Raw genomic sequence first — 27,490 nt, 5'->3', positions numbered from 1 at the left:
TGGCTATAGTTGCTCATAGTTTTCTGTGCATTTCTACTGCCCAACTGCTAGAAGGCATACACAGTTGCCTTTAAGGGAATGGGCCAACGAAGAAACCAACAATAGAGACTCAGCTTTTTAGAAGTTATTGAGGAATCAATGGTGCAGGGAAATCAGGGGCTACCGAAGTATATTCTAGTCTGGTTTCTTGTAGGTAAAGAAAAGAAATCTTTTAAGTGGACCTGCATCTAGGCTTAAATCGACCATGGGAGAGAGATTAAAATTACTTTAAAGCAGAGCTCCACTATGTTAAGACAGACGTTAAGGCAAAGAGTGACTGGCAGTCATATATATTGTAGATAAGTAATTGAATAAGCCATGCCACTAGAAAGACAGTTATTCATGTCTTTTGCTGTTATAAGGTATGGTTGTATAATTACTCTAGGTGCAACATAGTATTTCAGTATTCATAATGCATGGAGATTCGTTTGTAACATCATGCTCTGATACTTTATTTTTGTGTGTCTTTTGTTAATATTTCAGTTATTTTCTTTATTTTATTGTAAATATTTTTGCAAAATGTTATATTTATCACATAGCACCCAGGTGCAAAACAAAAACCATACACAATAATTTTTAACATTAACCCAGCCACAGGGGATGCACAAACCAGTGTGTTTCTTCGTGCTGGTCCCAAGCCTGGATAAATGGGGAGGGTTACATCAGGAAGGGCATCTGGTGTAAAAATTTTGCCAAATCATTATGCGGACAACAATACAAATTTCCAAACCGGATCGGTCGAGCCCTGGGCTAACAACAACTGCCACCAGTACTGTTAGCCAACAGGGTGCTGGCGGAAATTGGGCTACTGTTGGCCGAAGAAGAAGGATAAGAAGAGGGGGGAGATGTGTCTGGAGGCAGGAGAAGAGGAGGAAGGTAAAGAGAGTGGAACTGAAGGTAGGAACTTTGAATGTTGGCAGTATGACTGGTGAGGGGAGAGACTTAGCAGATATGATGGAGAGAAGGAAAGTTGATATATTGTGCATGCAAGAGATTAAATGGAAGGGGAGTAAGGCCAGGTGGATTCAAATTGTTCTATCATGGTGTGGATAGGAGGAGAAATGGGGTAGGGAAATACTGTTCTGAAGGAACAGTATGTCAAGAGTGTTTTGGAGGTGAAAAGAGTGTCAGCCACAGTAATGATTATGAAGCTGGAAATTGGAGGTGTGATGATGAATGTTGTTAGTGCATATGCCCCGCAAGTTGGGTGTGCGAAGGATGAGAAAGAAGATTTTTGGAGTGAGTTGGATGAAGTGATGAACAGCGTACCCAAGGGACAGAAAGTGGTGATTGGAGCGGATTTCAATGTATATGTTGGTGAAGGGAATAGAGGAGACGAGGAGGTGATGGGTAGGTATGGTGTCAAGTAAAGGAATGAAAAAGCACACAGGTAGATTACATTCTATGCAGAAGAGTCAATCTGAAGGAGATTGAAGACTGCAAAGTGGTGGCAGGGGAAAGTGTAATTAAGCAGCATAGGATGGTGGTCTGTAGGATGACGTTGGAGATCAAGAAGAGGAAGAGAGTGAGGGCAGTGCCAAGGATCAAATGGTGGAAGTTGAAAAAGGAAGACTGCAAGGTTGAGTTTATGGAGAAGGTGAGACAGGTACTGGGTGATAATGAAGAGTTACCAGACAGTTGGGAAACTACAGCAGATGTAGTAAGGGTGACAACAAGAAGGGTGCTTGGCGTGACATCTGGACAGAGGAAAGAGGAAAAGGAAACCTGGTGGTGGAATGGGGAAGTACAGGAGAGTATACAGAGGAAGAGGTTGGTAAAGAAGAAGTGGGATAGTCACAGAGATGCAGAAAGTAGACAAGAGTACAAGGACATAAGGCGCAAGGTGAAGAGAGAGGTGGCGAAGGCTAAAGAAAAGGCGTATGATAAGTTGTATGAGAGGTTGGACACTAAGGAGGGAGAAAAGGACCTGTACCGATTGGCTAGACAGAGGGACCGAGCTGGGAAAGATGTGCTGCAGGTTAGGGAAATAATGGATAAAGATGGAAACATACTCACAAGAGAGGAGAGTCTGTTGAGCAGATGGAAAGAGTACTCTGAGGGGTTGATGAATGAAGAGAAGGAGAGGGAGAAGAGATTGGATGATTTGGAAATAGTGAATCAGGAAGTGCAACGGATTAGCAAGGAGGAAGTAAGGACAGCTATGAAAAGGATGAAAAATGGAAAGGCCGTTGGTCCAGATGACATACCTGTGGAAGCATGGATATGTTCAGGAGAGATGGCAGTAGAGTTTTTAACCATAATGTTTAATGGAATTTTGGAAAGTAAGAGGATGCCTGAGGATGTACAGGACTGTAGTAACTACAGGGGGATAAAACTGATGAGCAACAGCATGAAGTTATGGGAAAGAGTAGTGGAAACTAGGTTAAGAAGTGAAGTGATGATTAGTAAGCAGCAGTATGGTTTCATGCCAAGAAAGAGCACCACAGATGCAATGTTTGCTCTGTGGGTGTTGATGGAGAAGTATAGAGAAGGGCAAAAGGAGTTGCATTGCGTCTTTGTGGACCTTGAGAAAGTATGTGACAGGCTGCCTCAAGAGAAGTTGTGGTATTGCATGAGGAAGTTGGGAGTGGCAGAGAAGTATGTAAGAGTTGTACAGGATATGTACGAGGGAAGTGTGACCATGGTGAGGTGTGTGGTAGGAGTGACGGATGCATTCAAGGTGGAGGTGGGATTACATCAGGGATTAGCTCTGAGCCCTTTCTTATTTGCAATGGTGATGGACAGGTTGACAAGCGAGATTAGACAGGAGTCCCTGTGGACTATGATGTTTGCTGATGGCATTGTGATCTGTAGCGATAGTAGGGAGAAGGTTGAGGAGACCCTGGAGACGTGGAGATATGCTCTAGAGAGGAGAGGAATGAGGGTCAGTAGGAACAAGACAGAATACATGTGTGTAAATGAGGGGGAGGTCAGTGGAATGGTGAGGATGCAGGGAGTAGAGTTGGCGAAGGTGGATGAGTTTAAATACTTGGGATCAACAGTACAGAGTAATGGGGATTGTGGAAGAGAGGTGAAAAAGAGAGTGCAGGCAGGGTGGAATGGGTAGAGAAGAGTGTCAGGAGTAATTTGTGACGGATGGGTATCAGCAAGAGTGAAAGGGAAGGTCTATAGGACAGTAGTGAGACCAGCTATGTTATATGGGTTGAAGACCAGAAAGCACTGACTAGAAAGCAGGAGACAGCTGGAGGTAGCAGAGTTAAAGATGCTAAGGTTTGCACTGAGTGTGACAAGAATGTGGATAGGATTAGAAATGAATACATTAAAGGGTCAGCTCAAGTTGGACGGTTGGGAGACAAAGTCAGAGAGGCGAGATTGCGTTGGTTTGGACATATGCAGAGGACAGATTCTGAGTATATTGGGAGAAGGATGCTAAGGATAGAGCTGCCAGGGAAGAGAAAAAGAGGAAGGCCTAAGAGAAGGTTTATGGATGTGGTGAGAGAAGGCATGCAGGTGATGGCTGTAACAGAACAAGATGCAGAGGACAGAAAGATATGCAAGAAGATGATCCACTGTGGCAACCCCTAACAGGAGCAGCCAAAAGAAGAAGAAGAAGAAGAATTTTTAACATTAAATCTTCTGTGCTACTTCTGCTACATTATGTGAATGGCACAAGTCAATAAACTAAGCATTTGACATAATGCCAAACCACAACCAAAACAAAGAACATAACCAAGCAAAATCAGAAACATTATGACAACACCACCAGCTCCCACTGAAACCCAACAGAAAAGTTGTCTATTTGTTATATCTGTTGCCTTGAATACCAGTCCCGTTAGACAGAACTTTATTTGGCTTCTAATGGAAGATAGATAGATATCTACACACAAATACTATAATATGAATACACCAGAGTGAATAAAAGAAAGAAAACTAGTGAATTGGCAGTCACAGTCACAGTGAGGCATTATACAGGCTTATTGCTGCTGGTATAAAGTAGCCCCAGTAGCTTTTCTTGACAGTGAAAGGACAGCACCCCAAAGCATAGAAAATTACACTGGCCATCACAGAGTTGTAGAAGATATGAAGGATGTAATTACCCACATTAAAAGAACATGGTCTCTTAAGAGAAAGAGATTTGCCGTACCTTCTGAGTTGTAAGAAGAGTCCAGCATGTCATTAATGTGGACCCCAAAATATTTGTAGCAATGTACTACCTCTACATCCACTCCCTGAATAGTGACCAGACACAAAGGCTTTTTAGTGTGGCAAGTCAATAACCAGTTCCTGGGTTTTGCTGATGTTTAGTTGCAGATAATTCTTTCTGCACCTAAAAAGTCTGTAGTACTAGGGTGTTGTACTGTATTAGCAATAATGAATTTAATGAGAAGTCAAGCAAAATAAGTCTTTTTATTAGCTAACTAAAAAGATTACAATATGCAGTCTTTCAAGGCAACTCAGGCCCTTAGAAGTTTTTTTAGTTATCCAATAAAAGGTCTCATTTTGCTTGATTGCTAATTGCACCTAAAAAACATACTCTGTCTCAACCCCTTATCAATACACCCCATAAGTTCAAGTTCATCTGAGAATTTCTGCAAATGACATGATCTGGGTCCTCATGCATAACACCATGCATAGAATTCACACTAAAACATGGTGTACGGACAAAAGTGGAAATGTGCTTATGCAAAAAAAAGTCCAGATGCATAAATCTGTGCATTCGCCAACTCCCATGTTCTTCTGCTCCATAAATCCCGGTCAGCGTGAAAAGTAACGCATGTGCACACGGCTGCTGCCACTCCCAAACTCCTCCCAGAATTACGCCTCTTTGAATATGCAAATCAATATCAATTACCCTTAAAGCTCAGCGTTCTGTGAAAAGGCAATGGCAAAAGCATGGGGGGAAAATAGAAGAATTTCAGTGAATACCAAGTAGAGGCAAGGAAAAACTTACAATTTGTTGGTTTAAACAGTGGTATAACCACCAAAAGGAAGTTGATTGAGTGACATAGAGTGTCGGAGAAACTCGAAAGCTGAAGTTCACAAAGTCGTACAGTACCCGAAATAAAAAAGAAGTTGTCAGATATCAAAGTCGTCGTTAAAAGGCGAGAAGTAGCCCACCGTCTGAGTGTCATATGAAAGCTTATTAGGGTACAGAGAAAAGAAAAAAAAAATAGGGACACAGGGGGAAAAAAGCTTGAAATGTCAACTTTAATTCTTGACATTTCCACTTTAATCACATAGTTTATTTTGTCATTAAAGTAGAACATCATAAACTTCATCTTAAAATCATTTAATTTACTAGTTTCTCAAATTCCATCGTAACTAAAGCAGCACATTAAATGTTTTGTTTTGTATTTGTTCTTCTATGTGCTCTATGTGTGTGAATCACTTCATGCTTCTTAAACGGGCTTTCTCTTCCTCTGACTGGACACAGAATCCATTACATTCGTGATATTACAGCTCTCTGAATAATTAAAATACTGAGATGTATACTTGATATCATTTTCATGATGATAGAAATTAAAGCATGTATTAAACATGGGAACACAGTGGCGCAGTGATAGTGATTAGTGGGGGCCCTGTCCAGAGATTGTTCCTGACCCCCCGGCAAAATGCTTGCTGCGCTGTGCGTGACCTTCGATGAAATAATTTATTGCAGCAGTACTGTCTCTTTCAAACATACTAACAATTCCTGTCCTTCCTTTTCTTTCTCCAAATACCCAATCGCCACACAATCATCTCTGTAATAGACGTTAAGCCACCTGTAAGCTGAGAACGCCGATTCTTCAAAACATTTAAGGAAAATTTAAATATCTTCGTACTACTTGTTTAATTATGCTATCCATCTATCTTTCCAGTGTTGTGCCAGCCCCAGCAAGAATACTGAGCGAGGCAGGAACAATCCATGAACAGAGCGGCAGCTCCTTGCTAGCGCTGCGACACCATGTCCTCACTTGTTTAATTATTAACAATATAGATTATTTAAATGAAGTTAAAATTTTATCTGTATATTATAATAAACATATTTTGCTACATTTCATCTTAAAAATGATATTGTCATCATATGTAAATACACGCTTTAGAAAGTCGCTTAGTTTGCGCAATATTATAACTGTATCGCAAGTTTACAGTGAGGTAATTGTACTTATAAGTACAAACAGTTCTACAAGGAGTACTTGATGGACGGATTGATTGCATTTATAGATCTTGGGATGAAACTGTTTCTGAACTATGAGATCCATACAGGAAAGGCTCTGAAGTGTTTGTCACATGAGAGCAGTTCAAATGGGCAGTATGGCTGAGGCAGCGTGTGCTAGATGCTGTATACCGATAATTCTCTTTCCGATCAGCTGCTGTAGAACTGTGATTCCACACTCAGATACAGTGATATAAATACTCCGAGTGGTGCAGTGAGAGTAATATGGAAAAAGATGATCCGCTGTGGCAACCCCTAACGGTAGCAGCTGAAAGAAGAAGAAGAAGGTGCAGTGAGAGTAACAATGCTAAAGCAGCTATGGTATGATAAATAGTTTGGCTATTCCGTGGACCATTATATTGTTACAGGTTAATTACAATCAGATGCCTTAAACTAATAAACAATATGCGGTTAATTTCAGTGTATATGATAAAGCTGCATCAGGGATGTGGATCTAAAAAAGAAAGGGAAACCACACTGGAACAAAAGCACTACTTTGATGCTGGGTACCGCCAGTTTGCAAAACCGAGTGGAGAACTTGTGTATGCCAGGGTTTGAGCTACCATGAAAATGTGCATGGCTTTACACTAAGTTTAGGTTTTATACATTGCGATTTGAGCATGGAAACGGGAGTATGCAACATTTTTGTTTGTACGCAGTTTAAACATGAGGCCCCTGGTGTTAGAGGTGTCTGAGATGTAGAAAGTGAAGAGAAAAGGAGACAGGACTGTTTCTTGTGATACTACAGTGTTGCTCACACCCATATCAAAGACACAATCCTCGAGTCTCACAAACTGCAGTTTACCAGACAGATAGTTCATTATCCAGGACATTATAGGCTCATATACCTGCATATCTTTGAGCTTATTATGCCTTAACAGGGGTGGCTGAATGGTATTTACAGCACTGGAGAAATCATGAAACACAACCCTCACAAAGCTGCCAGCTTTGTCCAGTTGAGAATAACCCTTGTTTAGATTACTAGTGTCTCACATGTGTGTCAAAGGAACACATTCCCAGCTAATCACAGGGCGAGATGGGGCGCTGTCATCCTTGTCTGACAACCTTGTCTATTTTCTCCTCCTGTACAACAGGGAGAAGTCGCGTCTTAAGGGAAAACAATCTTGCCACTTCTAGCAGCAGGGCTACAAAGGTCCAACGCCTACTGCTGTTGGTTTCTCCTTTGGACATGGACTTAGTGGAAAGATGGAACTCCCGGTGACAGACCTGCTCTCTGGAGCCAAAGCCTTTTCTCCTAGCCAGGAGTGTCTATTTTGTTTCCATTTTCGTGCCCTCTAGCACTGAATTTTGATTTATATATTAGAAAATTAAAATGGGCGAGACTGTTGGAACCCCAATATTTGTTTGGCCTCTATCTGAAATTATTCACCCATCCACAAAAAGCCATTCTATCCTCCGCTCCAATTTTTGTCCAATAAGCAAACTGCAGTAGACGAAGGTGGTCTACCACAAAAAGACGCTTTATAGTCCAGGACCAGCCTCTCAAACGCTTTTGTGATGCGAGACATAAATGTCACTGATCTATAGTCTTTAGGTGAAGAAGCAGGATAGGAATAATGCAGAATATTTTCAACAGCAACAGCACTTTCTGGAGCCTTAGGGACAGACTTCTTACGTTGAGCTTACACATTCTGTTTGCATTCCTGTGAGATTTTGTGGTGTATACAGGTTTCTTCCCACATCCAAAAGTCATAATTACTAGGAGGACAAGCAATTTTATATTGAAACTAGTTAAATGAGTGAAAGGGTACTGATGTGTACATTTACCTGTAAGCTCTGCAGTGGACTGGCATCCCATTTAGGTGGGCTTTTGACTTACAATCAAAGGTTCTCCTTTTAAACCTTATAAGGGAAAATTGCTTTTAAAAAATAGATGGAATGGACAAATACTATTGTATTTGATACATTTTGATATGTGTACAGTACACTGTACCAAATAAAATAAATCACATATATTTAAAAACCTGTAATTATGTGCAGTACCTCACAAATTGTAATAGGAGGAGCTAGGAGGAGTTATTTATGCTTTTGGAGTGGGAGGAGTTATCAGCACAGACCTCCTCTTTTGGCTGCATTTGATGTTAATAACTTTCAGTGGGGCGGCATGGTGGCGCAGTGGTAGCGCTGCTGCCTCGCAGTTAGGAGACCTGGGTTAGCTTCCTCGGTCCTCCCTGCGTGGAGTTTGCATGTTCTCCCCGTGTCTGCGTGGGTTTCCTCCGGGCGCTCCGGTTTCCTCCCACAGTCCAAAGACATGCAGGTTAGGTGGATTGGCTATTCTAAATTGGCTCTAGTGCGTGCTTGGTGTGTGGGTGTGTTTGTGTGTGTCCTGCGGTGGGTTGGCACCCTGCTCGGGATTGTTTCCTGCCTTGTGCCCTGTGTTGGCTGGGATTGGCTCCAGCAGACCCCCGTGACCCTGTGTTCGGATTCAGCGGGTTGGAAAATGGATGGATGGAAAACTTTTCAGTGATTTATAACATTAACAGTCAGACAACTATAATAATATATATATAATAATATTTTTGTTTCATATAGTGAAAATATGCTATATAACACTGCATTTAATCTTTGTTTCAGAAGTAACAAAAAAATATAAACACCAGTACCTGCACTCGTGATGCCTCCATATGTCCACACACTGTAAAGGGCTATAACATGGCTTAGTGCTGCACGCGTCAGAATGACAGCCACTGAACACTGCCTTTCGGTCAGTAACTGTAATAAATTCAGTGTTTTGTTCATCAAGAGGAAGGGAGTGGCCATTTATTCTGATATCCCTTAAACACCCTAAAAAAAATAGAACATTGCACATGATTTTTGGAATACGTTAAATGATGTACTGAGTAACACTATGAGCATGGGATATGAAGCCAGAAAAGTCTGGGTAATCACAGAAGAGCAGGCACTACCAGGTTAAATGCATACCATACTGCAAAAGCAGATAAAGACTGCTGTAAAAAAGCAGAGGGGCAATGTAAAGAAGAACCCAAAGCAGGGAGAGAAACAGCGATCCGAAGAGGGATTCACAGAGAGAGTAAAGGACCACCTGGCTAATAGAAGGCTTGCAGCAAGAAGGCTACAGTGGAGATCTGAGTCTTTGCAGGCCATGAAAGGTCAGGGTGTAATGGAGACAGCAGCCACTAGGCAAAGCTTTAACCTGGTGTCCCAATAGCAATTATAGGGCATTGATCGTGGAACTGATCCCAGGATGTGGCAGAAAGTAACTCTGGGTTCTGTTAAAGTGCCATCACCTAGCCAGGGTTAAAGGTGCTTTGTTTTTTGTTCATTTTGTGCTTTTGCTTGTTAATTTTGTTTATCCCCCCTCACCATATGCTTTTTTGGTCCCCTTGGTATTTACTTTAGGTATAGCAACAGTTTAAAAATTCTGTCTTCCATTATGTGCTTTAACATTCTTTTCACTTGTACCACTGTAGTTTTCCCATTCATATTTATATTCTACAGAAAACTCTTATCATAAGCAGCCTAATTAATGAATGTAATCCATGACCAAATAAACAAGCTCTGCTGTTCACTGTCAGCTACAGGACAACAGACATTAGTAATAACAGGTCATCACCTGATGTATTTCACTTCTCTTACTCTCCCTTACAGTTATTTCTCATTTGATTTTAATATGAAAAGTCACTGAAACAGTTATGGAAAATGATTAATCATATGTTCAATTATTTGATTAATCAGATCAGCAGGATGACATGTCGAGTTATCATTTTTTTAATTTGCCATATTAAGATTTCTTATATCTTATGGATTTTTCCTATTATTACTCACTTTTAACGTGAGATTGGAATAAAATGGGAGAATACTAAATGAGAATGCTAAATAATACTTTGTTTTTTGTTTAAAAAAATTAACTGTTCAGGTTTCAATTCAGTTCAATTTATTTTTATGAAACAAGATTTTCACTTACTTCAGCAAAGGTGTTAGGGGATTGGCACCATATATGATTTTACATGTCAAAATAAAGGTCTCCAAACAAGTGTCAGTCAGTGTAGTGATTTAGGAACAGCCTTAATTTACAAAAACACTTGGAACTTTGTTGAGGAGAGGGTAGTCTGATCTCTACAAATCAGGAGTTTACCACCACGAAACTTGCTAGGAAAACATGACACGTAATAATGAAGACTTCCAGTTATGATTTTACCATCTTGTTTTGCATTTACTGTAAAACTGTTAAGCTGCATCACAGATCCAGCTAAATCTTATACCTGATGATATGGATTTTGCAAGTTCCCTTTGTGTGTGTTGGTTTCCTTCTCATATACCCAAAGATGTGCAGGCTAGGGTAAATGGCTATTCCAAACTGATAATATGTGAGTATGTGTGTGGGGCTCTGCTAAAAATTAGTCCCATGTCCAAGGGCTTGTTCTTGCTTCCGGACACAGTTGGGATAGGCTGTGTCTCCCTGCAACCCAGAACTGGATTAAGTGGGGATGTAATTTTTTAATCAAATGACACAAACAATGTTACAATATTGCATTCCTAGTCATTTCTGTTTAACAATGAATACACTAGATTTCCGTATTACTGCAGATTAAGAACCTACATTAATTTCTCAGTATTTCCAGGTTTGTGGAAAGACAAATGGTAGAAAAGCAACAACTAAAGGATTATTCATTTTCAGTGTTAATTCCTAATCTACCTGACCAGAAGAACCAATCATTCAAATTTATTTTTTTCTGGATGCAGGAAACCTGAGCCTATCCACTCATAACAGCCAATTTTGTGATGGCCAATTATGCCCTTGGGATATAGAATACATCCCAGGTAAGTGCACAGCAAGACACACATGAAGTAGGACTGAAATGAAAGTAAAGTATGTTATGAGAATACTATACTATACTATGTTAGTGTCATTAGTCATTCCTAAGTTTTTTGGGTTACTCTGACCACTGAAAGTTAGATTTTGTAAATGACAATTCAATGCCTATTCACATTGGTACAATGAGGTTTTCTGCATACCTTCAAAGTGTGTTTCCTTATTCCGAAAAGGACTATTGCCAATGAACACATTAAAGGAGCCGATGTAGGTCTTTCTCTTGTTACCAAGAGTTGCAGAAATTTGCCTCATTCCTCCACCTTGATCCAACTGCAAAGTGAACCTGCTGTCATACCGGTCCATGCTAAGGAAGACCCACTGACCATTATCAATGCGCACAACCTGCAGACTGAGAGAATATTCACCATCCCCAAAACCTGCTCTAATTCCAAAGTGTCCTTCATTGACCTAAAGTATAAAAAGGAGAGACACACACACATTGCAAAGTTAGTACAGTGCATCACTGCTATATTGGGACACAACAACTGTTAATAACTACTACTATGTAAATAAAATAATACTATTGATAATGGATATTTATTTATTTATGTATTTATTTTTAATTAGCTCCATCTGCCAAATTATATGCATGCACAATTTATACATAAAATTGTGATCATCTTTTGCCTTATGTGTGCCTTCAGCACCTTTTCTCTGTATTTGCATGTTTAAATGTCTCTTAACTGGCACTGCCTCTCTTGAGCTCATTCCTGTAAATCCTGCTTCTCAGATTCTGTCATTATTTTTGAGACACCTTTCTCACCTCCTGTTTGGTTTTATACCTGCCATCTTTGAAGACGATTCTCTCAGCATGCCTCATATGCCTTTTCTCCTCCTTGGGTGTCTCACACTCGCACTTCCTTTTTTGTTACGTCACCAAAGTCAAACTGACCAATCAGATTGCTCAAAGGGACTGGACACAAAGATCTTAGTGTTTTATTATATAGTAGATTGTCACGTTTTGGGTGAGGAGTTGCACAAAGAATTCCCAGAAAAGTCTTTTTAAACACACTTTACTCCTGAACTTGAAAAATAAATTTGAAGTCTTTTAATGAGTCAACTGCAAAACCGGTAACTTGACTCATTTGTCTTTTCCTGGAAATTAAAAGAATTCATAATGGTCTCCACCAGTAATATTGAGTTCTGTGAATAAACTATAGAACAGAAAACTCGGCTCGGTTGTGAACTTAATATACAGTTAGTTGCTGAGCTTTAAAGGTGTCTGTTAGGGTGTGACGTGCGACTTTGTGTGCTGGCTTACTAGTGCTTACTAGTGCTGGCAGCTGATACCACACTGACAAAGTGCTACCTGTCTGAAAGTATTTTCTCTGTAATCAAATCAGCTGTAGAAGACAAAAGTGCACCCAATTGTTCAAATTATCTTCCTTAAATGGTCGAGTGGTTAATGCTATTGTCTTACTTCAGAGTCCTAGGTTAAAATTCCAGTCAGGCACTGTCTGTGTGGTGTGTACATTCACAATATATCTGTGTGGATTTTCTCAGGGTGGACCCACAACCTAAAGACATACAAGGAAAGTTATGTTGTGAGTATAAATTGACACTGTATGAGTAAGTGTGATGTGGGTGAGAGTCTGAATGTTTGGAGTTGGTTCTTGGCTTTCAGCTAATGCTTCCAGGATAGTGTCTGGCTCCTTACAAACCTGAACTAAAATACATTATCGGTCATAGAATTTTACCTCAAGTGTGATATATTCAGAGTTATCCAAGGATGCCATATGGAGCAGCGTACTTGAAGGGGATCGCGTCCGTGCCAGAAGTTGCACCTGAGTCTTGTGAGGATTGTCAGCACCTCGCAGACTATACCAGAGCTGGCTGTTCTTCTCAAATGACCACTCCTGTAGACCTGTAGGTCAAATTCCAGATATACTGGGCTGAGAGAATAATGAGGAATAAACACTACACATCATTTATGACTTTAATAAAATCAACTGGAAAATTGTAGTAGATTCTACTGTTTGTAAATTTGATATAAAATGTATCCCTGAGTTAAAAATAACACATTGATAAATACGTTTTTTAGATTAAATGTAAGTACAGGTGTGGTGGGCTGGCGCCCTGCACGGGGTTTGTTTCCTGCCTTGCACCCTGTGTTGGCTGGGATTGGCTCCAGCAGACCCCCGTGACCCTGTAGTTATGATATAGCGGGTTGGATAATGGATGGATGGATGGATGGAATGTTATATGGTTTTAGGAGATTGAAGATATACAGTAAATTAACACAGCATTCATTGAAGTTGCAAAATATAGACCATTAAATATTACACATAACATCACTAACTATAATATCAAAAGTATTAGAATGTTGTCTATAATGGGAATACTGAATCATCTCTTAAAAAGAAAAAGATACACAGTGATAAGATGATGACACCAAAGTACAGTAAAGAATCAGTGCCAAATGACCATATTTATCGTTAAACACTAGCAACATTTACAATTAACAAAGGATACTAAATAATAACTTAAGTTGGCCATGATTATTTTAAAGTAGAAAGAATGATATGGTTAAAAGTGCTTTATATCTTAACAAATAGGAATATAAAAATATATAAATATAATAAATAAAAATTCAATGTAAAGACAGAAGTAACTAATAAAATGTGAAATGTAAAAGGACTTGGCACTGTGAAAAAAATTAATTTTGTAACATTTGGCTGTATAAGAATTTTTAATTATATTGAAGAGAATATTGCATTTATTTAGACCATATTATATTTTTGAATGTTAACACTTTTCTGATGTTGTCACTGAAAAGTGTGCAAAATAAAACAAATTGCATTGATAATTGTTTATTTTAAGATCCAACAAACTGACCACATTTACTGCACAGAGAGTAATGCTGAGATCTTTATCTAATTGGCATTTTTAAGAATAATAATGCCAGATTATTTACAAAAATTATTCCATTTAAAATTAAATATCCAGTTAAAATAGATTAATGCAAATCATTTTTTTAGCTCCTTATCATGGACACCATTTCCCTGCAGATGTGAGTGTTACTGTTAATTTTATAAAGAAAACAGTTTTAAGTCCACTCTTTTCAGTTTCTTTTAACTCACGCTTTTCACACTTGTGTCCAGAGTAGCCAGGATGACAGTCACAACTGAATGATTCCCATTGCCCTAAGCACCTTCCATTCAAGCCACACAATGGTTCTCCTGCAGCCTGGCACATTGGATCAGTCAGGGTACATCCTGGAGAACTGCCCATGCTCTCTACGGGGCTACCTAAATCATAAACCTGTCAAAGATGCACACATAGACACACAGACAGACATAGTCATATGTTTTACCAAGGTCAATTTTACATCTATTTATATGCACTGTTCTTAGTTGGTTTACTTTATGCTTTCCAAATTATTTTCAAAATGTTTGCATGATCTCCCTGTGTCTGCATGGGTTTCCTCCAGGTGCTCTGATTTCCTCCCACAGTCCAAAGACATGCAGGTTAGGTGCATTGGCGATCCCAAATTGTCCCTAGTGTGTGGGTGTGTGTGTGTGCCCTGCAGTGGGCTTGTGTCCTGCCTGGGGTTTGTTCCTGCCTTGTGCCCTGTGTTGGCTGGGATTGGCTCCAGCAGACCCCCGTGACCCTGTGTTAGGATATAGCGGGTTGGACAATGACTGACTGACGAAATAAGGAGTGCTCCCAAAGGCCCGTCAGTAGTTCAGCGTCGGGGTTCTATGCAGGATTATTTTTTTCTTTCTTTATACAATATGTTGCCATTAAAGTATGTAACACAAAAACACAATATTAATGTTCATTTATATGCTGAAGATATTCAGCTGAATTTATCAGTTATACTGACTGAAAATATTGCTTTTTGTAATTAATTGACAGCTTTATTAAGGTGAAACAGTGGATAATGAAATACGTATTTATTTCAATATAAAATTGTCAAACCTGTGCAATTCAATTCAGTCTTGATGTGGACAAAAGTCTATCCTACATACAATAATTGCAAAGTGGGAAATAGTTATGGGCAGGAGATCAGTTTATCCTAGTGTCAACTCGGGCATGCATACAACTACACTCACCCAGAAGCCAAATTTGAATCACAGATCAACTCAGCCTGCATGTCTTTGTTGATGCAGGAGGAAAACAGAGTACCTAGTGGAAAACCAATGCAAGATTCTAACATAGGGTGCAGGATGCTAATGTATATCTGTGAGGCAACAGTACTAATCATGCTGCCTTTTATTGCATTTTAAATTTTGAAAAACACATAAATTATCAGCGTACAGAATGTCGACTGGTTTTAAATTAATCTTATCAAAATGTTTATTTCTTGTATAGCCCAAAATCACATAATGAACAGGCCCTGTTTTTTGACAGCTTCCCAGCCTGGAGACAAGAAAAAACTCCCAGACAAGGAATGATAATATTATTCCTATGCCCATTAATTCTAAGAAAGACCAGTAATTCTGTATTATTCAAGCCACTTCAAGGTACATGTATCTCTACTCCCTCTTTGTCACTCATGTGTGCCCCTGGCTAGTATGATAAGTCATAGCGAAGTGTTTGTATTAATATGACTAAAAGCCAGAGGAACATAAGATATTACCAAACATAAATCAACAGTGTCTGAAAACTCTTATGGCAATAGAATTGGAGTTCAGAGGCCTCAGCAGAGAAAGTTTTATCTGTCATAAATGTGACAATGTACAATCATTTTTATTGAAATCCTCAACTTCTTCAGATAGCTAATAGAAACAATAGTCACATGAATCCCAAACAGCCCTTAATAATTTCCCACCTAACATTTTGATTGCTACATTAATTTAAAAACTTAATTTAAAATGCAAACCTTTAATTCTTTCTTATTTTAAAGTTTGCTTCAGTGCCTATAGCATCTAATAAATACTCCTAGTGCAAGATGAAATATATTTATAAAAGTATATATAATGCAAGCTTAATCTGTGAATATGTAAATATAGTGGAAAATGCATATTTTCATAAAAAGCAGAAACCATACTGATATAATAATCATTGATTTTACTCAGACCACATGAGTCTGAATTGGATTAAGCAGATCTGCCAATGTTGTTATCTTTGTGGCACACTGCAGGTATTAGAAAAAACTACACTTGTTTATCTGCATGTTGCAGAAGGTGTTTGGCACTCTAATAATAATGAGAGTCTGTAACAAAGTGCAAAAAGAATCAACATGAAGTATTTTATTTCATTTTATCATCATAACGTTGACAGCATGAAGAGGCATTGAGCCCAAATATTACACTTATAATAAAATTAGAGAGCATTAGGATGTGTTATGCATACTAGCTCAGATTTCTTACCTTGTTGTCCACAACCAGATTTCCTATGCAACCAGTGAATCCTTTAAATTGTAACATAGTTCTTTGAAAAAGTACAGATTGCTTCAATCCACCAAGCTGAAGAGGCTGATTCACATTGAGGAACCTAGCAAAGTAAAGTCCGCTTGTGATCTCTTTATAAAAAGGTACTTCTAAGTTTTTGAGTGATAACCTTAAACGTCTGTTGTGTTTCTTAACTGAAACACTTGCTGGATTTGGATCTTTAGGAAAAATATATTACTCTTCTTGATTTATTTTATGAACTAGGCTTTTTTATTTAACAAAAACACAAAATTTTTATTGTAATAATAAATTCATATGTTCATATTAAATTGACTGTATTTGATTTCGGGAGTTCGGGAAAGTGGTACAGCCTACATTGTCACAGATTTAAAACATTTTTGTCCTTGCTTAACTGGTAAAATATTGTACTTACTGTGTACACAATATTTGGATTTTTTTTTTTACTTTTAAATGGATTACATCCCACAGTTAGTATATAGACTGACAACTCTAAACTGGCCAAACTGTGTGTGTGTGTAGCTGTGTAGAAGTGTTTCTTATGATTGACTGGTGTTTAATGTACGGCTTGGTTCTGCGCATTCACTTGAGCTGGTAAAAGCTCTGGCTCACTGTGACACTGACCAAAAGTGAATGGCACAAAAACAGGTACGTTATTTGTAGCAGTAAAATCAAAGAAACTGAACATTTTACTTGCTAAATGATTTGTCAGCTTCACAATACTAAGCTGCATAATGACTGTATGTTTCTCATACCTTCCTTTTCCTGGTGTTACACCTGTTGCTTTGCAAATAATCAGGTCAGGTTGTAGAATGTCAATTCGAGTCTCCTCCACTTCATTCAGTGCTACTCCAGAACACTGGTCCAGGATTAACTCCACGGTCTAAAGTAAGGAAAAAGCGTTGATTGTTTTACACAAGCATTTATCTTCACAATAAGGAAAACTATTAATGATGCCCTTATGATCCAGTAATATGCGGGTTTCTCATTTCAGGGAGGGTACCTATACCCATCTGTGTCTGGGTATTCAAAAATAAATTGAAGTCCCCCTCCAGTGACATAACTTGTGTTTTGCCATGCCATAATCATGTTTATGTTTCTCATAACATATTAAATTCAACAGAATTAAAAGTGTTTTGCTCCTGATTTTCTTTTGTATTCAATGTCTGGTGCATCACGTTGCAGTGTCCAACAGTAGTCAGCAAGCATTGATAGATTCCAGTTGCCCTGGTATTGTTTCTCCATTGTAGCAATTTCCTGGTGAAACCTTTTACCACATTTGTCACTGACAGCACCGAGATTTGCGGGGAAGAAGTCCAAGTGTGAGTGGAGGAAATGAATCTTGAGTGACATGTTGCACTTCATTGTCTTGAATGCTTTGAGAAGTTTGTCTACCAGCTGAATGTAGTTTGGGGCTCTGTAATTGCCCAGAAAATTGTCAACAATATCTTTGAAGGTTTTCCTGGCAATTTTTTCCGGCCCAACTAACAGATCTTCAAACCGCTTGTCACTCATAACATGTCTGATCTGGGGGCCAACAAAAATGCCCTCTTTGATCTTGGCGTCAGTTATTCTGGGGAACATCTGTCTTACTTAATGAAAACCTTCGCCTTCCTTGTTCAGTGCTTTCACGAAATTCTTCATGAGTCCCAGTTTTATGTGAAAAGGAGGCAAAAATATCTTTGCTGGGTCGACAAGCGATTCATGTGCCACATTTTTCTGTCCTGGAACTAACTTTTATGGAGTGGCCAGTTCTGTCAAGAATAGTAGGATTCTTTGGCATGGCTGTCCTATTCACAGAAGAAACAACAGTTTGTATAGCCGAGCTGCAGTCCTAGTAACAGAACAGCGACTTTAAGATCTTCACAGATATTCCAGTTGTACCTGCTATACTGGACATGCTTCAGCAACAGTTCCATATTCTCATACGTTTCTTTCATGTGTGCTGCATAGCCAACAGGTACTGAAGGATAAACATTGCCATTGTGTAGCAGAAGAGTTTTCAGGCTTAACATTGACGAATCAATGAAGAGATGCCAATCTTCCGGGTTGTGATCACAACCCAAGGCCGAGAACAATCCTTCAATGTCACAACAGAAACAGAGACTGTCGACTGGTGCAAAAAATTTGGTTAAATCATGATATCGGCCTTGAAACACAGAAATTTTCATACCTGGTGACAGCAAACACCATTCCTGCAGTCTCGAACCCAGCAGCTCAGCTTTTGCTTTTGACAGACCCAAATCTCTGACGAAATCGTTCAATTTGGACTATGTTGTCAGATGTGGATCACCTGATGAGCATGGTTCAAAATCCAGGTCAATGTCACTGTCAGTACCCTGCATTGCAGTTTCTTCATCTGGTTCATCTAAGTTCCAATCCTCTGGTGGTTTCGGAATTGGAAGACTGTTGTCATGTGGCACGGGTCTCATTGCTGAAGGCAGATTAGGATATTCAATTGACTTCTTGTTTTTGGCATAGAAACCAGACACATTAGTCAAACAGAAGTAACAGTCTGTCATATGGTCTTTCTGTTCTCGCCATATAATCGGAACAGCAAATAGCATCGTCTTTCGAGTGCTTCTGAGTCAGGCTCTCAGACTGATAGCACATGTCGTGCAGCAAATGTGAGGCGCCCATTCCTTTTCTTGATCACCAATTTTGCAGCCGAAATACAGATAATAAGCTTTCTTCACAACAGCAGTCATCCAACATCTCTGAGGAGCAAGTGTATATTCGCCACTGATATAGCTGAATGTATCGCGGCTGTTATGACATTGACGAGACATATCGCCCGACACCAAAACGTCTATAGCATCAAGCTTACTTACTGTGATATTGGTGCAGATACTATACTTTACTATACTGATACTATACATACACACTGACTATCTATATTAACCAAATGAGCAGGATCGATGTATGCAAGCCACTTTTATAGCATGCTGAGACAGTGTCAAGATTGTTCAGACCTGCCTAGGCATGCCCAGGATGTCAACTTCCACAGAACAGCTTCCAGCCTGGCCTGATTCCATGCCTGGACATGCCCAGGTTGCACAAACTGTTGCTGATAAGTCACTTACGGGAGCGAAAATGTTTGGATACAAACATAAGAACAGTTTAACAGATTTACAATTTACATTGGTTAGCTTGTTGGTTCCCAAACATATCATGTGTCATAAACTGTTTGTAATATAAAGTTAATAAAATCGTACTAAAAACGACACGTTTAAAACTTTGAAGTTCCAATAAGTGACTTTGAAGTTCCAATAAGTGAAACTGAAATGACACCTTTTTGGTTTACTTATTGTACGTACTTGTGTTAAAATAGACATCTTGTTGTTTTTTTTTAAGTAAGTAAGTAAAAAATGATTTATAAAGTGCCTATCACAGACAAAAGTCAAAAAGCGCTGAACAATAAAACAGAGAATAAAATTAAATATTAAAACAAAATACAGAGCAATGACAATATAAAAAAACACGTGCAAATGACAGCGCTACCTAAATGCCAGTCAGGATAGATGTATTCTGGGGAGTCCAAAAAGCTCATTCTGTACAGTTTTTGAAGTTCCCTTAAATACAGTAGAACTCTCAAGGTACTCTTTCAACACTTTCAACAAAATCCACCAACCCACAGAAAATCCATGCAAAGCCAATTCAAATGCTCTACAAAATTTCACACAGTCTATTATTCTGGACAGGATGTGTCCAATTTTGTTCACTACTTCATTGTGCCTATCCATAATGCCAATCCTGTAGTCTTCATCTAGCTGTTCAGCAATAATAAGCCTGCCAAAAAAATAGTCTAAATTTAGTCTAGATGATTGTGGCTGGGCGGTGGTGCAGTGGTAGCGCTGCTGCCTCGGAGTTAGGAGACCCAGGTTCGCTTCCTGGGTCCTCCCTGCATGGAGTTTGCATGTTCTCCCCGTGTCTGCGTGGGTTTGCTCCGGTTTCCTCCCACAGTCCAAAGACATACAGGTTAGGTGGATTGGTGATTCTAAATTGGCCCTAGTGTGTGGTGGGTGTGTTTGTGTGTGTCCTGCGGTGGGTTGGCACCCTGTCCGGGATTGATTCTTGCCTTGTGCCCTGTGTTGGTTGGGATTGGCTCCCGTGACCCTGTGTTTGGATTCAGCGGGTTGGAAAATGGATGGATGATTATGGCTACTTTCATGCCACTTGCATTTTTCAGATAGAGATTTTAGACCTCATATCCCCATAATTGTCCACAACACTTTAGTAACAACACCTTGAAACAGTAAACAAAGAAAGCAAAAAAAAAAAAAAGGCATTACTTACACCACGCCCAGTTAGAAAACTCCATTTATCACAACATGAGCAGAAAAAAGTCTCTGTGTACGCTTGTCCTCGATCATGATTTATGAAGGCGTATTTCATTAAAGAAATAACTTTTTTCTTTGATTTCTTAAATTCCATTTGAAGTTTCTATCTCCCTATAGTTGTGCTCGCTCATCTGTTAATGGTGGGTGAGAACTGTGTACCACTGACGTAAAATTGAAATAATGTGCTGATGATTGTCCAATCACATTAAATTAAAAAAACCTAAAATAATACTAATTTAATGCCAATAAATGTGGGAGTGTCCAGAAAAACCTGAAAGCAACCAATTAAAGGGGAGCCTCAGGTCACCTGCTTGCCAAAAGTTCAAGGAGTTACATACACTCTAATTTGGCTGACACCCTTCACTCAGGAAATATAGGTATTCACACAGAATTTAAACAAATATAAGTCTGAACCAATTTTTAATGGATGTGGACATGCTCTGATACCAGGCATACTGTGCAAATAGACACATTTATTTCATTATTATTTTGCATTACCTAATTAATTTAAGTGGAGTTTATAAATTAACCCCAGCACCCTGCATTAAAAACCGCCACTGGATTAGACTTGCACTCAGAGTAGAGGGACACAACTGTCTTGTTTATGACAAATCAAGCATCATGCTTTCATTTGACTGGTTGAAAACTATAAACAGTAGCCATCACTTACATTATTGTTGCTTTCAGGAGCTTTATAACCTTACTAAAACACTGTATGGTGTTTTCTTGCTCGTTTTTTTTTCTTCATTAAATATTATTGAACATTTATTTTAATAATATTTATGAGTCTGTAGTGTTCTGAGCTGCTAATGGAAAGTTTACCATGTATAAAAAGGTGAACTGTGAACTCTGTAACATACCTTCCCATCACTAATGATGTCAATTCGGTGCCATCGATGGTCTGATACATTTATTTTAGAAGAAAGCTGGAGCTTTAGGGCTCCTCGGCCATGACTAATGCTCAGAGCTGGTATCCCATTCTTCAGCTCTGCAAAAGAGAATGATACATTACTAAAAAAATTAATAATAGTTAATGTCTTTATTTTTACCATGCTGATCATAAAGAGATATGTGTGAAGCTCTTGCAATTGGGTCAGGAAGCCAGTAATTCCAAACACATTAGTCTTTTCAGAACAGTCGAAACTAGCAATTTAAAACACACTTCACCATATTATGAGTGGCAGGTAAATAAAACCACTAGTAGTTCAAATGTGAAATTGTGGCAGGCTGGTTAGCATTTAAGGGAAGGCAAACTGGATATTTAGCACCTAAACATTTGATTAACTTAAAGTGAAGGTTTTCATTTGGTGGAGTAATTGCTTCACTTTAATGCAACAATCTATAAAATTAGTTCTTTTATATAATTTTTATATTATTACTTAAAAAATGCAGAGTGCTTTTTGAAATGAGGCAGTCAGGGATCTTAGAAAGATTCTGGGGAAAAAGCAATTTTCACTATCGCCTAGGAAAATAAAAAAATCATACACTAAAGCACAACTATACGGAATAAGGTGTCACAAAATGTAGTGGATATTAGTACTTTGGGAATCTTCAAAACTCAAACTCAATTTGGTTTTATTTTGGATTAACAGGCCGGTGTTTGACTGAAAATTGTGATGTATCCTTCAGAAGAGGAATGGAGTATAGACAGCAACATATTTTAATCTTGGACATGCAATTAGAACAGACTTACAGTGAATAAAAAAACACATTAAGGATTAAATCCCAGACATTTTGCAAAACATTTTCAAGATGATTTTTTTGTAACAAAGCTAAAACTGATCAGATAGGAACCATTGCTACAGAATGTTTTCTACATTTATTAATGGCGAAAGTTCCTTTTCACCTTTCATTTTAGATCCTTCGCTTGTTACGTAACAAATATTTGGTTTTCTCGTCACATCTTTCTCATTTTTACAACTTAAGAAAAGGTTTAGGTGACCCAAAAGGCACAAATGAAAACCTGTGCCATCAATCATGAATTCTGGCTGGCTATGCAGAAAAAGCAGAACGTGATCCTAACTAACAAGTGGCAGTCTAAAGAATTTTATGGGCAGGATGAGGTACAGAACAGAAAATTGTTACCACCTAGCTACACAGAGATTGTGCAAAACAAAGACAGAAATACACTCAGGAAGTGTACAACTGAAGTACATTCAGGGAGATCAACAGAAATGGGCAGCTGTCGTGAAAAAACAAAAATCTGGAAATAGTCTGGCAAGATACTGTTTCATGGCTTGTGTGATACATAAAACCAAGCACCTGTCAACCACAAAAGATAAACAAACAAACAAACAAGAAAAAAGAAAATAACATGGCTAGCTTGGGTAAGAAAGACACAGCTCAATGAGCTAAGAGGAATACAGTATGAGAAAAGGGAGCTATTGTGTTCCTCAAGGTTTTAGAGCCAGACAGAAATAAAACAAGATGCTTTTGCCATGTAACACAATATCTTGTTTTGTATTTCAAACAAAGAATCAGTAAACAGATGCTTAGGGCTCAGGTTTTGCAAAATGTCACCGGTGTACGCCAAAGTATGGTAATGAACATGGGACTTTAGATGTTAAAAGACAAATAAAAAACAAATGCAGTGCAATACAAACTAAAAAAAAAGTAAAGAAAAAATGCAAACAATGCAAAGACACACCCAGCATACCCCAAATCCAGACATCAAATGTATGAAAAGTCCAGTAAAACCAGTACAGCACCAACTGCTGAAGTGCACTTTAGTCTTTCTTTGTATATTACTGGGAACACAGCTTTGAAATGGTCTTACCCAGAGCAATGAAGTCTTCCTTGTCCCCTGGCTTAGGGAGACCTACAGGTCCATTGTAAAGCAGAAGTCCATTACCATTTTCTGTAATGAATTCTAGTGAAATATGGCTGTCAAAACAAAGTTTAATGGGGTCGAACCATGCATAGCCATGCCCTCTGAATGTGTGGTGCATCTGCTCACAATCAGGCCCATCAAACATAGGATGACATGTGCACCTAAAAGAAAAGATGAATAATTTTAAAACCAAGGCTCTGACATAGCTTCTCAAGGTCATGGCACTATGAAATGCTGCCCATCTTTAATGGCATTAAGGATGAAACTGACATGCCCATGCAGAAAGAAGGGCACTTCAGGGGGCATTAAAACCCTGTAATTATAGCAGGAATACTAGAAGTAGCTACCTTGGGAGCACCAAAAGTAGAAAGAAAATGTGAAACCCCAAGAGCACTATAAACAGATTCTCTCTACACGCTAAAGGACAGACAGGAAAGGCTGTGATGAGTTTGAAGGAACCAGAGTAACTCCTATTTAAAAATGGGTGGGATATGAGCCAAAGTGAGGAACAGTAGAAATATGATGCTAAAGGAGACAGGAAGAATGACAGACAGCCAGTACCAATGGACTGGTAACTGCTGCCAGGAGGGCCTCCTCCAATCATAATATACTGTATATCTATAAACATTTTCACAGGGTGCATAAAGCTTGAAATAGTTCATTAATTAATGTAATGCATAAATATTGTAACCTAAATTCAGCTAGCAATGGAAAAGAGAAAAGCACAGTTTACATTGATTCAGAGAAAATAAACTTTGGATGCCCACTTATAATTAAAAAGACAAATCATACTGTGTTTGTTATAATGTATCAGTTATTACCAGTTGGTTTTGGCACATTTATTCTTTTACTACTTGATTATGTTAAAGAACTCTGTTTTAAAATTGTACATAGAAGAAGAAAGAAAACTGGATTTAATCAGTATAGAAAAGAGGGAAAAGGGCCAGATACACAATTGTATAAAAAGAGAAGGAAATCAGAATCTGTAGTTTGAGAAACAAATACCTAACTGGTCCTCATTTAACTTCTTCTTTAAATACACACCAAATACCATTGTCATCTAAAACACAGAAAACATGATTCTGGGATGCTGGCCTTAGAGACAGTTTCTAAGTAAAAGCCATATGGGAAAATGGCAAATAAAAAGAAAAAGTTAAAATGGACAAAAGAACATGGATACTGAACAGAAGATGACTGCAAAAGTGCATTATGCTCAGCATCTTAAAGTCGCTGTTTCTCTATTACATTGATAATAAAAGGTATCAATTTCTACCCAGAACATGAAAATTACTGGGAGACTCAGTAATGGTATAGTGCAATATCTGGAAGTAGTGAATAGTAAATAAACTGAACTGAATTGAATATGGACAGCAGAGCAGTTCAGTAGCTAGAACACCTGTTCTTTAGTGCTAGGGGTCTGCCAAAGAATCCAGCCTCAGTCATCGTCTGGATTTTGCTGTCTCCAAATGGGGTTTCTTTATGTACTCCAGTTTCCTCCACCATTCTAAAGAGTTTCTAATTAGATGCTAATGAGGTGATCAATAACTTTAAACTAAGTTAAAACTAAAAAAAGTATATTTGAATGTGCAATGTGGTACACTATTCACTGAATGTGGATGTACTTTGCAGCTTGTTTTTTTTAATGAAATTGATGAATGGAGGGATGAACGGAATATGATGCAAAGTGCTTTGCTATTTTTGTTCAGAATTTGGTCACAAGGTCATATACATTCATTAAAATATTTAACATAGAATTAAACACATAGGAGTTGATATACATGAAAATTTTCATTTAACTGAAGATGGCTGTGATCCTGTATAACATAAATGATTTCAAACAGCTAAAGTACATTATAGATAAAATTCATTTCGAGGAGGATTAATGTGATGGCAGCACACCTTACCTATAGCCCAGATCACTGTCAGTGCAGGTGCCACCATTCAGGCAGGGATTGCTAGGATATAAAGAACAGGATAGGTAGTGTCTCTCACGTGCTGAGCATGTGCACTGGGCTTTGCTGAAAACTGTTATAGACAGAAGGGAAGTGTTTTTGGCTCTTACTCTAGTAAGTTTGTTACTGAAAGAAACGTTGCTTGAACACCCAGCTTTATGGATGCATTTATGGTTTTTGCACTCATCTATTCCAACATGGGAAATGTGCATATTCAAGGCAGTCTCCAGCTAAGGAAAAAAACAGACAGGATATTGTTACCAAAGTTACACAACAGTATGAAACAATACAACTGTAGAAATTACAAACCAAACATTTAACCAAGACAACTCTGAACTCAGAATCATTTTGACTTTCAGTCCAGAATTCAGTCTTATGAATTGGAATTACTATAATTTTGGATGAGGTGTTTACATTATAAACTATAAACTTATTTCTGATATATTTCATTACAAACAGAATTTATTTTAGGGGAGATCTAAAATGTTTGGAACACAAATTCTAGATTCTGAGTGAATTGCAACCAATAGCCACACAATACTGTCAATTTTAAACACAGAGATTTAATTTTGCTGAATCTTCCTGAATTCTGAAGGTTATCATTAACATTAGCAGATTACTACACTAAGATATACCTTCTCCATGTTCAATACCAGGAAATTATAAGTAGGAGAAAAGGAACGTACTCCCAAATACCAGAATTATTTAGCTACCAATATTGATCTCAGCATTTAAAACAAGGCTGAAAGCTGTGCAAAACATACTCTTGTTTGAGGTGTTAGTAATTTTAGTGATTGACAATAATGGATATAATGATGTTATTAGAAATAAACTTGATGCATTAGGATTAAAAGTCAAGAAGGAGGTAAAGAATTTAGGGGTAACTGTTGACTGTGACCTGAATTTTAAATCACATATTAATCAGATCACTAGGACAGCATTTTATCAAATACGAAATATAGCAAAAGTTAAACCTCTTATATCACTGAAAGATGCTGAGCAATTAGTTCACGCTTTGTTTTCAGTCGACTAGATTACTCTAATGCACTCCTCTCAGGACTACCCAAAAAAGACATCAATCGATTGCAACTAGTGCAGAATGCAGCTGCTAGAATCTTAACTAGGAAAAGAAAATCTAAGCACAATTCTCCAGTTTTGATGTCACTACATTGGTTACCTGTGTCATTCACAATTGACTTTAAAATACTGCTTATCGTTTATAAAGCCTTAAATAATCTCGCTCCATCTTATATTTCGGAATGTCTGACACCTTACACTCCAAATCATAACCTTAGATCTTCAAATGAGTGTCTGCTTAGAATTTCAAGAGCTAAACTTAAAAGAAGTGGTGAGGCGGCCTTCTGCTTTTATGCACCTAAAATCTGGAATAGCTTGCCAACAGGAATTCGCCAGGCTAATACAGTGGAGCACTTTAAAACACTGCTGAAAACACATTACTTTAACATGGTTTTCTCATAATTTCCATCCATCCATCCATCCTCTTCCGCTTATCCGAGATTGGGTCGCGGGGGGCAGCAGCTTGAGCAGAGATGCCCAGACTTCTTCTCCCCAGCCACTTCTTCTAGCTCTTCTGGGAGAATCCCAAGGCGTTCCCAGGCCAGCCGAGAGACATAGTCCCTCCAGTGTGTCCTGGGTCTTCCCAAGGGCCTCCTCCCAGTTAGACGTGCCTGGAACACCTCACCAGGGAGGCGTCCTGGAGGCATCCTGGTCAGATGCCCAAGCCACCTCATCTGACTCCTCTCGATGCAGAGGAGCAGCGGCTCTACTCGGATGACTGAGCTTCTCACCCTATCTTTAAGGGAAAGCCCAGACACCCTACGGAGGAAACTCATTTCAGCTGCTTGTATTCACGATCTCGTTCTTTCGATCACTACCCATAGCTCATGACCATAGGTGAGGGTAGGAACGTAGATCGACTGGTAAATTGAAAGCTTAGCGGCTC

General features: G+C 38.6%; 1 protein-coding gene across 1 annotated transcript in view; it reads right to left on the bottom strand.

The window, feature by feature from the left end:
* Window positions 1-27,490, bottom strand: part of si:dkey-22o22.2 (neural-cadherin) — a 299,017-nt gene that overhangs the window by 49,610 nt on the left and 221,917 nt on the right. The window contains exons 22-30 of the mRNA XM_028817759.2: window positions 25,480-25,757; window positions 23,522-23,736; window positions 21,606-21,733; window positions 17,161-17,288; window positions 16,367-16,490; window positions 14,132-14,312; window positions 12,749-12,915; window positions 11,195-11,459; window positions 8,821-9,001 (exon numbers count right to left, since the gene is read on the bottom strand). Of these exons, the coding sequence (XP_028673592.2) occupies window positions 8,821-9,001; window positions 11,195-11,459; window positions 12,749-12,915; window positions 14,132-14,312; window positions 16,367-16,490; window positions 17,161-17,288; window positions 21,606-21,733; window positions 23,522-23,736; window positions 25,480-25,757 (1,667 nt within the window). The remainder of the gene's footprint in view (window positions 1-8,820; window positions 9,002-11,194; window positions 11,460-12,748; window positions 12,916-14,131; window positions 14,313-16,366; window positions 16,491-17,160; window positions 17,289-21,605; window positions 21,734-23,521; window positions 23,737-25,479; window positions 25,758-27,490) is intronic.

Source organism: Erpetoichthys calabaricus, chromosome 13, assembly GCF_900747795.2.
Source record: "Erpetoichthys calabaricus chromosome 13, fErpCal1.3, whole genome shotgun sequence".
NCBI lineage: Eukaryota > Metazoa > Chordata > Cladistia > Polypteriformes > Polypteridae > Erpetoichthys > Erpetoichthys calabaricus.
The sequence above is the reverse complement of the archived record's forward strand: the minus strand, read 5'-3'. Positions and strand labels throughout refer to the sequence as shown.